Raw genomic sequence first — 16,406 nt, 5'->3', positions numbered from 1 at the left:
AAGGGGAGTCCCAGAATTAACACTAATTTTTTCCTAAACTTAAAAAAAATGAGGACTAAAACACTGCCTTTTAAAAATCAAGACTCTTGGGGGACAACATAAATGACAACACAATACACTGACCTCTCCTGAACTGCTAGTTGGAAAAACTAACATTTTAAAAACCTCTTTTGAGCATTAAACAAATAAGTACTGCTGACTGTTCCAGTTCTAGTCATCTGATTTTAAACCTTGCTACATCCTGATTTTGAACTGACCTCAGATAGGGGAATTATTTGGATCTGTCTCCCTCTTGTGGATAGTTTTTTTAAACAAACGTTCTGCCTTAAATCTTCCCAAAGTCTGGGTACTCAAAAACTAAATGGAGGCAAGGCTTGACTTACAGAGAACAATTAATTATAACTTGAGCAGGAGGAAGGCATAGTGAGGAAATGTGAAAGTAAGTTTATTATAAAACAATATGGCATAGCTAGATCGCTTGACTAGAACCTTGTTTTTAAGCCTCAAAAACAACAGAAATAAGCATCTTTGCCAAACAATGCTCTGTTTACTTCCTCTGCAGACTGAAGGCAGAAAGATAATATGTGAATGTCAAAGCTTTACATTTGAGTCCATAATTCATTCTTTTAATTAAATGCAAACAGTTTTGACAAGTTTAATGCCACTCTTTATCAGGCTTCTTTCTGAATGACGATCAGCTAAACATGAGGGAAGAGATTCGTTTTTTACCCTGGTGCCTCTTACTTTCTCGTCCTCTATCTTTGCCTCTGAGAGGAGGAAGCTGTTGTTCTCTGCGATGCCTCTCTACTTCCTGTTCTTGCCTCTGCTGCTCCAGTTTCTGCTCCTTTTCTAGGAGTTCTTGTTGCTGTTTTATGGCTAGAAGTTCCTGTTGCAACTTGCGAGAAGAGAAAGACATGAGAGTGTGCAATTTCTTTAGGCGTTACAGTCATCACTGACCAACATCAAACTGTTAGGAGCTTCTGGAGTTTGTTTCCGTTTAGTTTACATTTTTACTCACTTTTTCAGTAGATGACTGAAATCTAACGACAACCAACTAATGCCACAGATGGTCTTAATGTCATATAAGCAAGTTTTTAGGTAGCTTCAGTTCCTGGGCCGCCCCACCAAAACTCGTTACCAAATTCACTGTAATCTTTAGTTCTATGAGTAGCTTTCCTTTGTACAACTGAAACATATGAAAACAGGCAAAGACAGAAATGGCCCAGAAGTCTGTTTTACCACGTCTCTCACATTATAAATAAACAACGGAAATCTTCATTTCTTATCCTGAGAAATAGTATGAAAATAATCAAATCTAAGGAATGGTGAGAAATAAGTTAATTTGGGAGAAGTCTACCTAAAACAGAATGAATGTTAAAAATTCCTAAACCTTACAGAGAAGGTTCTCAGATTAATGTAATCTATACATCCAAAATAGGCTTTGTTCTCAAAGCAGCAAACGTTCATTCATTCATCCAGCAGGCAAAAACATTCAGAATAGAGAGAGTGGTCAAAATGAAGTCACTTCCATTAAACTACTATCTGGTTGTCTGAATCCCTTGAATTCACTTCCAAACAAAGAAGAACATGAATATGAAGGCTTCTTAAAAACTGTATGGAGATGTCAGTTTTCTCTCAGGCAGAGAAAATGAATAACAGTAAATGTGCTCACTGACGAATACCTAAAGACGAGGAGTTCTACCCAGGCTCTGATATTACCAGATAAGAAATCTAGACACCTTATTAAACTACTTAAAGCCCTGGGTCCTCATATGTCAGAAAAACAATCTCCTTCACACATCATGCTCACAATGCATATGGAATTTACTGGGTAAGTTTGAACGACACTAATTTTAATGATTATTACTATATTTAGATCTCAGTCCTAATGAAGTTAGCATAATTTGCTGTTTTAGGTATCTATCTAAGAGAAGTCTGAAATTTTTGTTGAAAAGTAAGAGAACAAAACCAAAAAGCTTTGTGGAATGGCATGAGAGTTACTCTGAAGCAAAAGGAAGCCAACTTTGTATGCAGACCATAATAGCCTCACCTCTCTCAGAAGGATATGGTTACAAGCATTTCTGGTTACTCTTCATATTAAAATCTTCGCCATTTTGGCTTTGAGATACCAGTCCCTTATTGGATGTTTCTACATACTCCATTTTAAAGGAAAAGTTTATAACTTCACTTAAACTATGCCTTGAATATTAATTCTTTTAAAATTTTTTTTAATGTTTATTTATTTTTGAGACAGAGTGTGAGCAGGGGAGGGATGGAGAGAGAAGGAGACACAGAATCCGAAGCAGGCTCCAAGCTATAAGCTGTCAGCAGAGAGCCCAATGCAGGGCTGGAACTCATGGACCACGAGATCATGACTTGAGCAGAAGTTGAACACCTGACCGACCTAGCCCCCCAGGCACTCCTAAATATTAACTCTTTACAGCTATTGGGAGTGGTCAAATTGATTCATTGCTTCAACCAAAGCCCCAGTGAAATTGAAATTTAATCTATTTTAGAAAACTAGAAAAATCACACAATTTAATCTCCATAGCTACTATTCATTATTGAAGACTGCAGGAATGATATTGAAAAAAAAAGAGAAGGAAATAAAACATCAACCCCCAGTTTCAGATGTTCTGGACTGATACAGGACACAGAGAGGATGATGTGGTAGTTTCGATGGCAGACCAGGCAAGGCTAAAAATCCTGGAACAACCATTTACTGGCTGTGTGTCCTTCGGCAAGTTACAGTATTTCTGTCTCAGCTTATGTGGGTTGAAAAATGGGATAACAACATCTAACTCAAGAGATGTTGATGACAGAAGCCAAAGATTGATGCTAATAAAAGCTTCATGTACTATGTGTTCCTCATAAACATTAAATCCAAATGAAAGTTAAAAGCACCGATTCTTATCCTTTCCCATGAAAGAGTAAATTAAAATTTAAAAAGTTAAAAGCTTCCTAAACTCGAAAGGAAATTTAAATTAGGTCTTTAGTTTCTGAGAAAACGACTTACTACTTTAGAAAATCACTTTAAAAGGTAAATTTTCCTTTTGGCTATCTCAGAATCTTTTTCCTGTCAAGAGCCTCCTCTTTTCCTCTATTTTCCAGATGTCAGTAAACTGACTATACTACTTTGAGCTAAAGTAACAATCAGGTTACTTACTTCTACTATTGACTTGTGAGCAAAATGAAAAAATACATTACTTCAAAAACTTTCCTATGGCTCTTTACAACTACAAAATGCATCAAATATAAGTGAAAAGAAGTATTTAAAGCAGCAACTTATTATTATTGCCCTGTATTCAGTGCAACATGAGTCAGGTACCACAGTAAAATGAACTATACAGTTACCTTAAAAAGCATGGTGAAGGGCACCTGGCTGGCTCAGCTGGTAGAGAATGCGACTCTTGATCTCAGGGCTGTTGAGTTCAAGCCCCACATTTGGGGTAGAGATTATTTAATGAACAAAAGTTTAAAAAAATCCTTCACAAAAAGTATGGTGAAGAATATAAATCTTATTCATTCATCACTGTCATCCTAACATGGCAAGAATGAATGGAGAAGGAAATCTAAACACCAATGTTCCAAATATTTTTCAAGGGTCAAATAGTAATGCTTTAAAGTCATTCAAAAATAATCCTGTAAACTAAATTAAGGTTTCCTATTCTACTCAATACAGTTATGAGCTACTGTTTCCACATGAGACCCAAAACAAAATCTCCACTCTTAATTTAGGGTATCTTACAGATCAATAAATTGCAAGAGTTCTTTTAAAAAATTTTTTAATGTTTATTTATTTCTGAGAGAGAGAGAGAGAGAGAGAGAGAGAAAGAAAGAGAGAGAGAGAGACAGAGTGTGAGGAGGAGAGGGGCAGACAGAGAGGGAGACACAGAATCTGAAGCAGGCTCCAGGCTCTGTCAGCGCAGAGCCTGATGCAGGGCTTGAACCCACAAACCATGAGATCATGACACATGCAGAAGTTGGACACGTAACTGACTGAGCCACCCAGGTGCCCCTAGAGTTCTTTTAGTAAAGTTCACTAGTAAAAGAAAAAAACTCATGACATTTTATACCAGATGTCAAAGGCTTTTTTGGAATATAAGATACAATAGGCTTTCCAGACTAAGGAAATATCTTAAAAAACAAAGAACACAAGGAAGAAGGTAGAACTTTTACCTTCTCAGATACTAATATTAATGTGGTAAAATTATATAACATCAACACAGATTAATTATCTATATTAATCTGACATAAATATGCTGTATCCAATATGCAAGTGAGTAATAGATCAAGCGTCTTGTACAATATTATAAATATGATAGAATGTGTAATTTATTGTATTAGAAAATTAACATGTGTTTAAATCATTTTGAAGGATGTACATAATTAATTATGACAGTAATATAAAGGAGCAAATATTTATAATAAAATTCCATTTTATTATTTATTCCATAAAAATGGAATTTTATTATAAATATTTGCTCCTTTATATTACTGTCATAATAAATTAAAACTAAACATGTACTTAATCAGGACAAAATAGCCTTGTTTTAAATGTCTCTGTCAAGAATTTGAAACATTTCACAAATAAAGTTAAAGTAACATTTATCTCAAAGATACAAGAATAAATAGATACATAGATACATGTAAAATGACTTGACAACAAAATAGTCCATCATAAAATATTCTGGGACATAGACATATTTCTCCAAGAATAATTTAAACAACTTGGGTCTCAAACTGTCAACTACATCCAAAATTCTTTTAATAAATTTTTATCTGTGGTCTAATGAACTTATATAAAAATGTTGAAAATATTTGCCCAGGTTTCTTCAAATATAATTCTACTGAGCTTTTTCTGTCATTATTTTGAATGAATATTATAGGGTCTTCTTCGTAGGGAAAATACTCAGAACATCTACTTATAGGGAGGTGGTTGGGAGGATGGGGGAAAATAGCTGATGGGGGTTAAGGAGTGCATGTGCTGTCATGAGCACCGGGTGATGTATGGAAGTGTTGAATCACTATATTGTACACCTAATACCAATATTACACTGTATGTCAACTAACTGGAATTTATATAAAAGCTTAAAAAAAAAAAGAATATCCACTTATAGACGAAAAAAACCCAAAACAACACAAGTCTCTCTCTTCACATAAAGTGACTAATTTATCCTTTCTGATAAATAGATTATGCAGATTCTTTAAAGATATAAAATGAAGGGGCGCCTCAGTGGGTCAGTCGGTTGAGCATCCAACTCTTGATTTTGGCTCAGGTCATGATCCTAGGGTCATGGGATTGAGCTCCTCTGTGCTGAGCATGGAGCTTGCTTGAGATTCTCTCTCTTTCTCCTTTTGTCCTTCTCACCCACTCACTCATGTGCTCTTTCTCAAAAATAAATAAATAAATAAATAAATAAATACACACACACACACACACACACACACACACACACACACACACACACAATGGATCTTCCCAGGGTCATTCATGATTCTCCTTGGCGGAGAATAGATAAGTGGGGCAAATGAACAAAATCACATACCAGAGAATAAACAGAAGGTAAGAATCACTATTTCCCACCATTGATGCTGTAAACTAATGGATGAGAGTAGTGGAGGCCCCTCCAAGAAGCAAAGCAGGTTTTTCATCAGCACTCTTACTACTTACCCAAGGTTTTCACCAGTAAAATCACAATTTCCTCCAAGCCATACCTCCATGTCTTAAACATTCCTCCTCTCCCCACCCCAGTGCTCCTTCTTATGCTCATGTCATGCTGCAGGCTTCTGGAGTGAAAAGGTCAGAGGCAAAGAAACATTTGCTACCTTGATGTGCTCCTGAAGCTGAGCCTGGTGCTGCCGTGTCAAGTTCTCATGCTGTTTCTGAAACTCTGCAATCAGGAGTTGCTTCTGGATTTGCTGCTGTTGCTGGATAAGGAGTAATTCTTGCTGCAGTTGCTTTTCACGGACAACAGGATCCACCACAGGCATCATCATCCTGAGGTCTGTCCTCAGGTCTAAAGGTGAGATGGGCTCCAGGCCCACAGGAACCTCTGATTTCACATCCACTAGAGAAACAGGGGGAAAAAAGGGGCGGGGGTAGGGGGCATGACAGAGGATAAGAAATTAGCACAGTGACTTGGAAACAAACAAAAAATAAAAGAGATTATACCCTACAACAAACTTTAGGTCAACTACTGTAGTCATTTTTTACGACGATGATAAGTCTTTTGTATATTAGTTTTGATAAAAAATGGACCCTATGCTCATTTTCAACCACCAATACCCCTTCATGAATCTTCTAAATTTCTCTTTTCAAGGAGATGAATCAAAACAAAACAAAACAAAACACCAAAAAGATGAATCTAATCATTTACTGGTATATAAGTCATTCATAAAACCTATTCTACTTGATCAGTTATGCAAGTCAGGTAAACTTAGGACAAAAAAATGCAACTCTGTTGAGAAGGTGCCAGGTTTTAACACAGAAGTATCACAACTCAATTTCTACACTTGCAAACATTTTGGTTTGTAATTAGAATCAGAAGATATATTCTAAGATATACTCCTTAAGAATTAAGGAATTCCTGGGGTGCCTGGTTGGCTCAGTCAGTTTAGCTTCCTACTCTTGATTTTGGCTCAGGTCATGATCTCACGGTCATGAAATCAAGCCCTGCTTCAGGCACATGCTAGCCATAGAGCTTGCTTAAGATTCTCTCTCTCCCTGTCTCTCTGCCCCTTTCCCCTACTTGTGCTCTTTCTCTCCCAAATAAATAAATAAACAAATAAACAAACAAATAAATAAAGGAATTCCTTAAGAATTAAAGCTTTTTAGCAAGGTATCTGTAGGGCTATGGGACCTAACAAAGAAAACGACAGATCTGCATGCTAAAATCTTGAAAATGATGAGTAGGTTAGCTAACCAACCACAACAATGGTCCCAGGTCCAAACATCAAGGAGTGAAAGTAGCCAACTTTCTATGTACTGTTCTTAAAATGATAATATTTCAGTTACCTTATTCCTAAAATGAGCAAGGCAGAAAAATGGTGAGGAAGCCTAAAACAAATCAAACCACTAGAGGAAGAAGATTTGGAGAATAATTATAGGACATTTAAATTTTAAATATCTAAAATAAATTAGACAATGCATAACAATTCATATAATATATATATATATATATATATATATATATATATACACACACACACATATAATTCTACTCCTGTTAGATAACTTGTAGGATGGAAGGCATAAGCACAAAAGCTCATAGACAAGGAAGACAGGCAGTAACAACATGGAACTATTAAAAGGACTAAATGGAATAATCCACTCCAAGGACTTAAAACATATAGTACATTTCTCAATAAATGCTCTGAGTTTTTTAAGTTATATAAAAATTGAAATTTCCTGCATATGAAACTAGATGATACTGTGTGGCTCACAAAACAAAAATATTAAGAACGAGTATGCAAATAAAATTGCATGTGATTTCCATTTAGTACTAGAAAATAAAAACACTAAAACTTCTAGAAAAATGGAAAAAGGAAAAAGAAAATAAAGGAATATAAATAAGCAATTTTAAAAAATTTATCTTTACCAGTAAAGAAATATAAATTTTAAGTGAAAGTAAGCCATTGTTTTCTAAACATTAAATATCATCTATATGATTCATGCATTTGCCTGTGTGTGTATATAATGGCCCATTGTATGGTGTAAGCATAATACCAAGTAGACAATCATGTATTGCAAGTGGCACTACCAAATAGCTTAAAACTTCTAAAAAATAATTTGGTGATATGTAGGAAGAGGTATTAAGTATTTTACCATTTGATTCAGGTTTGCCAACTGTAGGAAGATATCTTAAGGAAACAATAGTAACAGGAAAAAACAGTTCAATGTCATACTATTTATTGAAGTATTATTATTTTAATTGAAATCACCAACTACAAGGAAATGTCTAAATGAAATATGTCACATCCATATGGTGGAAAAATACACAATCATTAAATCATGGGAACATGAAAAATGCTATTACAACATTAAGTGAAGAAACAGTAATAGAAGTGACACATACCCTATGATAGCTCTTTAAATAAATATCGTTTAAGTCAATATACATTTATTGAGAACCTTAAATTCTCAGGTTTGATGCTAGATGCTGGACTCAGCAGTAGAGCAAAAATGACAAAAATTCCAACCCTCCCAGAGCATTGGGTTCTTAACTGTATTAGTCTCTGAATTCGTGTACCAAAGACTGGTGAGGTACAGAAGATAGTTGTATCTGGGGTGGAAATAGGAATAATTTTCCCTTTCTTACTTTTCTGTATTTTTCCAAATTGCATTTAATGCTCTGACTACTACTGTAAGTAACTTACATCTGTAGATTCCAGGTTGGGAACTACAAAGTTTATATTCTATGTGGATTTAAGAGCTATTTTCATTGAGTCAAGAAAAGCTAACAGAAATCTTGTTTGTAGAAGTTAAGGCTGCAAATACTGAATGAAACATTAATGCCCTTACTTGTCACTTGAATTGCACGTACAAGGCAGGTGGGTGAGGTGGAAGGGGGGCTGGTATCAATCTTGGGTTGCTAACACTGGTCATTTTTCAGTGTATTGATCAGAAGCTTGTGTTGATGATGCTACATATGTCACTTTAATGAAAATGGTAAAACAGTTTATTAATGAACCATTGTTTGGTGGACAATGTCTTCTAAAACACTGATGTTTATGAAAGGAAAGATAGTAATTGTGACGAGTTGGGGACTAAATGAGGATAGTGGCCTCTAAAATCTCTTCGTTGCAGTACCTGCTATAGAACTTTCAATCAAGACTCTGGAGTAACATGAGATTTTGAACATTAATTTATAGAGTTGGCATAATTCCAACCAAAAGCAATGACTGTTAATGACGTATTTCATTTTTGCATTAAAAAGGCCAAACTACAGCCCCCAGTGTTTACATGGAAATCCCAATAAACAAAGGTCAGAATTTAACCCTATAAAGACAAAATGTAGAATTTCAAAAGACACTGGCCTCCCTCCTTGTTGGCATTCTTCTTATCCATAAATTGTGATCATCGAATCTCTAAAAAAAAAAAAAAAAAACAAAACAAACCCTTCCCACAAAAAAAGATAAGGGAAAAAAGTCCCAGAACTCTCCAAAACAGCTATTGTCAACCTCAAAGGGTAATTTGACTTCTTAACCTGCTATCCCAACAGAAATGATTGTGTCTAACTGCTTGCCTTTGTTCAGAGACTAATCACTAAATTGTGAAAAATCACCCTCAACTTAGAAAAACTGCTCTTGATTATAAATAATTGCCCAAGACTGAGAGAAAGCGGCAAGCAAGATCCCAGTCTTTCATCCAATTTATTCAGCAGCAATCCACATTCCATTTGTCTAGACTAAATATAGCAGCGTTTATACAAGAAATCAATAGTGCTTGCAGAGAGGAGAGCAAAGGCATGAATATTTCATCAAACTCAGAGAGAAATGGCAATCAGCAAACTGATGGTTCTGTGTAGGTCATCTTTGGCCTGCTGGATTAGTTCTGTTCCTTGGACAATAGCTCATCTCTGGCTAATCATAATCATATCATAAGCATTCTTTCTATTTTTAACATTAATTGTATTGTGGGTGACAAAGACTCATCGTATTCCAAAAGAAATGATGGATTTTTCTTACAGCTTCTGTGACAGGCTAATAAGCCTCTCCAGGAGCAATAATAGTAACACAATACCAGGGCTGAGTTTCAACAAGTTACAGTCACTTTCATATCACAGAATGTGAAAGAAAGGGCATTGTCCACAGCTGCTATATTATCATAATTAGAAATAACCAACTTACAAGAAAAAAAATTAACAACCAATTTTAACAATGAGGAAATGGAATCATCTCTATTCATAACATTTCTTGCATAGGAGCATACAAATTCCTTACAAATTACTTAGAACAGGTGCCAGTAGTACATAAGTTAGAAGGAAGTTGATGGAACAAATTGTAGTTATTAGTAGCACTAGTTATAAACAAATGTTTTTTTTTAACAGACCTCAATTACTTTAGCTCAAGACTTCATGCTTTATTCGGACTCACTACGTTTGTCTGAGATTTCAAACACATGCCAACACAAATATATGTTATATTATATTTATATTATTAATTCTAACACCACATGCCCAGTCAGAACATTTCCACATATATATTAACTAGTCTTAATTACCACTTTACAAAGCCCTTGTCATTCTTTCTCCAGTGTCTTTCTTAATTGTTTCTTTGATAGTTATTTATTCTTCTTTTAGCATTAATCAACTCATGAACTTTTCTTTTAGAAACTGTTTTTAGTTTTTAATGAACATGGAAACAAAAAAGCTCCCATTTCAAAATTTCATATCATGTAGATGTATACAACAATCACATCTATTTAAGCAACATATATACCCTGTTTATACTTGTAACTAAATTTCTTTGACAAATATATTTTTTAAACTATTAAAGTACTAATTCAGGGGCGCCTGGGTGGCGCAGTCGGTTAAGCGTCCGACTTCAGCCAGGTCACGATCTTGCGGTCCGTGAGTTCGAGCCCCGCGTCGGGCTCTGGGCTGATGGCTCAGAGCCTGGAGCCTGTTTCCGATTCTGTGTCTCCCTCTCTCTCTGCCCCTCCCCCGTTCATGCTCTGTCTCTCTCTGTCCCAAAAATAAATAAACGTTGAAAAAAAAAAATTTAAAAAAAAAAAATAAATAAAGTACTAATTCAGAGTTCAGAGAATAATCTAGTAGCCATGGAGTGTTTCATTCTTCACCATAGATACTGTTGTTATTTACAGCACAGGTTAAGTAGAGAGAATTTTTGTATGTTCATAAACAGAAATCTTTGGTTTCTCTTTATCTTATAAACAAGAATCCATTCTTTTAAAGAATGTTTTAAGTGAACAACTTGCAAACCCCACAGATGGAAAAATTCTACGGACACACAATTTTGGCCATTTACAACAATCACAACTATGGCTGCAGCCTGTTGATGCTGTTCCTCTGGTAAGATCTCAAAGCAGTAGACTGCAAACTTCAGGTTTTTACAAAAAAATGGCATCGGCACAGACTCACCACCAATTTGTATGTGTCAGTTTAGCTAAAAGTTAAAACTTGCAAAAATGTAATAAACATTAGGACCCTGTTTATTTCAGTTAATGTTCATATACAGCAACTGCAACTCAGAATACAACGTCACCAATGCAGACCTGTACAGCCAGTGTACGTGAAAATTAAGTTCTCTATACCAAGGAAATGGTTGTCCACAACCACTGGCAAGCGGACATACGAACTACAATTTCTAGATCTGGGGAGAACCAAATGTTGCTTGGACTATCTGATCAGCTAACATAAGCAGTTTTCTTCGTGAGCCTTCTTGAAAAGCTATTGAAGAGGTCTTGGGGATGGGTGGAAGGCAATCAAAAAGTAGCTCATTATAGTCTCTGCCCTAACTACAGCACTGTATGTCAATCTCACCTTGAGGAATTTTCAAGAGTTTACTCTGCAATGGAGGATAGATTCTAGCTTCACTACCACTTCCTTGTCATTGGTTATTTTCATCACTGAAGAGAGTTTTTCGGATAGAATACATGGGTTTTGGGAAATAAATATAAGAACTCAAATCTTTTTCTTCCTTCAACTCCACGAAGTTGATTTAAGCCCATTTAAACTACCTTGATATTTCCTTTTCTGATACCTGACTATCACCTGCCACCCCACCCTTCTAAGAGTCTCTTGGAACTAAACATATACAACTTTGTAATTTTATTTACATTTTTACTCCTTATCTCCTGTTGGCTACATCAGCGCATAAAGCTATCTAAGGACAGGGCCCTGTCTGATGCTTGTTTGAATCTTTTCTCTCTAGTCCTTTATCTCATAAGTATACTACAGCACAAATTCTTAAGTATTATACTATCTAAAGAAAGTATCAGATATTGCACAGGGCTGTATGTATCTAAAACAACATTATAGTCATTGCTTTTATGTATCATCAAGCTGACATATCATTTTGCATTAACTCCTTTATTCAGCAAATATTTGTGAAGCCATATTTAATAACAAAATAGTTTTTAGTCAATAAGTAGGGAAAGCCTTCAGAGAACTCATATTTTGATGCAGAAGATCAACCCATAAACTTGTTTAGAAAACATGACACATTAAAGGCAATGATGTTGGTGTTCCAGAATCCCAGCTGGGTCCCCTTCTATTTTCTCGCCAGGACTCTCCATGGTGATCTCTTCCATTCCCAGGACTATTTGCTTCCTATATGGTAACAATTCTATCTCCAACCTAAACATCTATTCCAAACTTGCAACCCAAATGTATAACTACTATCAGCAATCTCCACTTAACTAATACTACTCTTTCTCCAGCACCTCTGGTCTCAGTTATTGCAACAAGAGACAACTGAAGTGTCCCTTTTATTACCCATATCCAATTGACAGAAATGATATTTTCTACACTCAAATACTTTTTGTATCCATTAAGATCTCTCCACTACCACTGCCTGTTTTACTAAAGCAGTCCTCTGTCACGAAAACCAATCAACAAACCCCAATCTTTTTTTTTTCTTAAATGTTTTTTTATTTTTGAGGGAGACAGACGATGAACAGGGGAGGAGCAGAGAGATAGGGAGACACAGAATCAGAAGCAGGCTCCAGGCTCCAAGCTGGCAGCACAGAGCCCAACGCGGGGCTCGAGCTCACAAACTACGAGATCATGACCTGAGCCGAAGTCGGACGCTTAACCCACTGAGCCACCCAGGTGCCCCAGAACCCAATCTTTAACAGAGCTGGCCTGTCCCTCCATGGCGTGCTTTCTGCCTGTGTTTCCAGCCTCAATACCACCTACTTTCCCTTCACGTGAGTCATATTGATCTTGCAATTCCTTAAACACACCATGCTCTCCTAAGTTTCAGAGATGTCTCATAAACATTATCACTTCCTAAAACCCAATCCCACCCCATTTTTCTACACTGATTCTTATTTATCCTTCATATAATAAAAATGACTTGCTCTAGGATGTCCTTCTGAGTTTTATTGCATTTTCCTATTAAATTCTTCAATTCTTTTCATAACATTAGCCTCCCTTCACCATTATCCTAAGTTCCATGAGAAAAAAGGAGTATATTTTCAGTGCCTAGCACAGCGTAAAAATATAGTAATGCCTTAATGCATAGCTGGAATGAATGAAAAAATAAATGAATAAATGATAGTCATGGGAATCACATGGGTATAAAATCAGAAACACTGCATGTATGCACATGTATACACATGCCCAAGTAAAATCCTAAAACAATTACTTATTAGGTCTTTTTGACTGCTCAAACTTCAGATAAATATTATTTGACTGCTTAAATAATTGATAACTGAATGAATTTCCATTAATAGTGAATAAGTATTTGTAAAAAAAAATGATCTCAGATATTTTTCTACCTAATGTGTCATTTCACACTTCCCATGTCATAATCTACTCTTTTTTTTTTAACATTTATTTATTTTTGAGAGACAGAGACAGAGCATGAGCAGGGGAAGGGCAGAGAGAGAGTGAAACACAGAATCTGGAAGCAGGCTCCAGGCTCTGAGCTGTCAGCACCGAGCCCGACATGGGGCTTGAACTCACGAATCACGAGATCATCACCTAGGCCGAAGACGGACACCCAAACGACGAAGCCACCCAGGCACCCCTCCCATGTCACAATGTACTCTTAAAATTCAGTGTGCTGACAGGTAATAATCACCAAAGTGGGGTGGGAACACTGAGTAAAATAAAATATACCCATTTATGCTGTTTGTCTCAACAGAGATCACCAAGAACAGGACACAGTGCTAAATTATTGAAACAATAAGGCCTAATTTGTAAAGGATTATTCCAGATTATATTATTAGAAAATGAGGCAAGGAGCACCCAGGTGCCTCAGTGGGTTAAACATCCAACTAGTGATATCAGCTCAGGTCATGATATCAGTGTTCATGGGATTCAGCTCTTTGCGGGGCTCTGCGCTTACCGCACAGAGCCTGCTTGGGATTCTCTCTCTCTCTCTCTCTCTCTCTCTGTCTCTCTCTCTCTCCCTCTCTCTCTCTCTCTCTCTCTGCCCCTCCACCACTTACACCCTCTCTCTATCATTTAATAAACTTAAAAAAAAAAAGAAAATTAGGCCAAAACAGATAAACTGTAAGCTAAGAATTTTCTGGTCTCCAGGTTGAAAAATGAAGAATGAAATTACTAAATGTAAATAGAAAAGAATAAATCCTTCTTTAATAAAGGTAAATAAAGAATAAATAAGTTATTTTATCAAAATTCTTCAATGCTTTCTCCAAAATAACCAATAATTGACTTTATAAAAATACTGAACACCTTTAATTGAAAGCTTTTCATTGAAATGTATAGTGTTATTTCTGCCTTAGAAAGCACATTTTCTCTGAAAAAGGAAATTAATAAATGTGGCTGTACCTAACATTAAAATTGGGAAATGGGAAAACAAATAATACATCTTCAGTCTGATGACAAAGCTGCCCAAACTTCACTTTAGTAGTACAATATTCTTAGCTGATTTTCCAGTTACTACTTATAATAGCATCATCATGAAATAAAAAAGAATTAGGAAATTATCAAACATGAAAAGAATAATTTTCAAAACAAGAATTATTTAAGTTGATTATTCCGGAAATACACTTCTCCCTCAAAGTGATTCTGTTCAAGTTATACGTGTCTTTAGTTTCTTAAAGTGCACTAATACACGGCATAAATGAAAAGAAAATACACGCAAGAAGCAATCTGGGCTTTGATTTACTATTCTCTTATTTCCCAGGGGTCTGAACAGGAAACAAAAATAACCACAAATGACTAAAATTTCAGTAGGCCTTGAAATATCAACATTTAAGTTAACGAAAGCTAACTTTTTAATCAAAGCCTTACTATTTTGATTTACTTAATTCAAATTCCCTCTCTGCAAATATGCTTTTGAATTAAGCAGTCATAACAAACCATAACACAAACACGAATTGCCAACTCATTTGTAATACCCACTTAGTTCTAAACTATCGCAGTGTTTCCTAGTTCCTCACTATTCGAGAACCCAGTAAAAGCTTCATTGAGCTTCTTGCAGTAGGGAAACTAGATCAAGCCAATTTATGGGACTTCAAGGTAATAGGAGCTAAGAACCTAATCCATATTATTTTGTAATTTGAGATAAAAATTTAACTTGACATAATGGTACCTGTAAATGAAACCTTCAGTAGATGAGAAATTTTAGTGTTTCTCAAAATAGAAAATATAAGTGTTAATCTATGAAATTATTTATCTAGCCACATATAGCACTCATCATCTGGGAAGAGCAAACTGACTTGTGTAAGAATTTCTGTGAAAGTGCGACAAATGGTTTCCTTCTCCATTTTTCTTCCTACAACCTGTAAGTTCTTCTAGGTTACAATCACTAAATTATAACTACTTGCAAATGGCTAACAATACTTCCTTCTGCTTATGAAAACCTAATATTTGAAGCAGCAGATTCCCTTGTAACCCTGTATTCCAGTTCATCATTTGACACATAAAATAAACTTAATAAGTAAGTTTAAGGTTAGTGAATATTGATTGACTAAATTAGCTCTCTTGGCAGATACCCATCTCCAACAACATTCTTCGTGTCCAAATCATATTTGTTTCTTCAGAAAACAGACTTTTTTCCAAGGGTGCGTTCCCACTCTTCTATCAGGAACCCTTGTCAGTGGAAGTATGTAACTATGTTCTTTTTTGATGATAAAAAGAGCTTTTGTGTGTTCTTGTATCCTGCCAGCAAAAAACAAATACCTTTGACCAGAAAAAAATTTTCAATCTTTCCTGAGAGCTTCAATGCTTAATATACTCAAGACAAGAACATAATAAAAGTAGGAGGAGGAAAAGAGCAGAGATGCTACCAGGTATGATGCTTCCCTCCTTTTCCTCTTTGATTCAAACCATGTCCTTTATATCTACCCTCTAATCTTCAATCCTACAGGATGGAAACGGGATCTCCACCAATGCACTTTTTTTTTTCCTTCTCCAGATCTGGGTTGTTTGTGAAGTTCTAAGGAAATCTTTATTACAAACCAAAAAGTCTTAAAGTCCCACTAAAACCTTCTAATATAGGATTGTACTGACTTTTAAAAACATTTCTTTAAACAGCTGACACTTTCTTCAAATAAAACATTACGAACAGCCCCAACATATAAAACCAGGACGAGCCCAACTCTTCAGGAGGAACTGATGTCCTACCCTCTAACTTCCGCTCTGGCTCCTTCCCCTGGAAATCCAGATTCCATGGAATTCAGTTTGAAAATCACTGCATTATTTCTTTATTTGCTAAATTCAAATCAGAGACAGATTACATTACTG

At 35.7% G+C, this 16,406-nt stretch overlaps 1 protein-coding gene across 8 annotated transcripts in view; it reads right to left on the bottom strand.

Annotated features, from left to right (window-relative positions):
* Nucleotides 1-16,406, bottom strand: part of HDAC9 (histone deacetylase 9) — a 742,193-nt gene that overhangs the window by 442,136 nt on the left and 283,651 nt on the right. For 3 of the 8 annotated variants that reach the window (XM_047094862.1, XM_047094856.1, XM_047094860.1), the window contains exons 3-4: nt 5,830-6,071; nt 745-895 (exon numbers count right to left, since the gene is read on the bottom strand). In XM_047094862.1, the coding sequence (XP_046950818.1) occupies nt 745-895; nt 5,830-6,071 (393 nt within the window). Of the gene's footprint in view, nt 1-729; nt 896-5,829; nt 6,072-16,406 lie in introns of all 8 variants that reach the window. The other 5 variants (XM_047094855.1, XM_047094859.1, XM_047094857.1 and 2 more) reach the window with 3 other exon arrangements.

Source organism: Lynx rufus, unplaced genomic scaffold (assembly GCF_022079265.1).
Source record: "Lynx rufus isolate CCGP_SWC_20201006 ecotype Redwood Valley unplaced genomic scaffold, mLynRuf1.p SCAF_4, whole genome shotgun sequence".
Taxonomy (NCBI): domain Eukaryota; kingdom Metazoa; phylum Chordata; class Mammalia; order Carnivora; family Felidae; genus Lynx; species Lynx rufus.
Note: the sequence above shows the minus strand (reverse complement) of the source record. Positions and strands in the feature narration are given on the sequence as shown.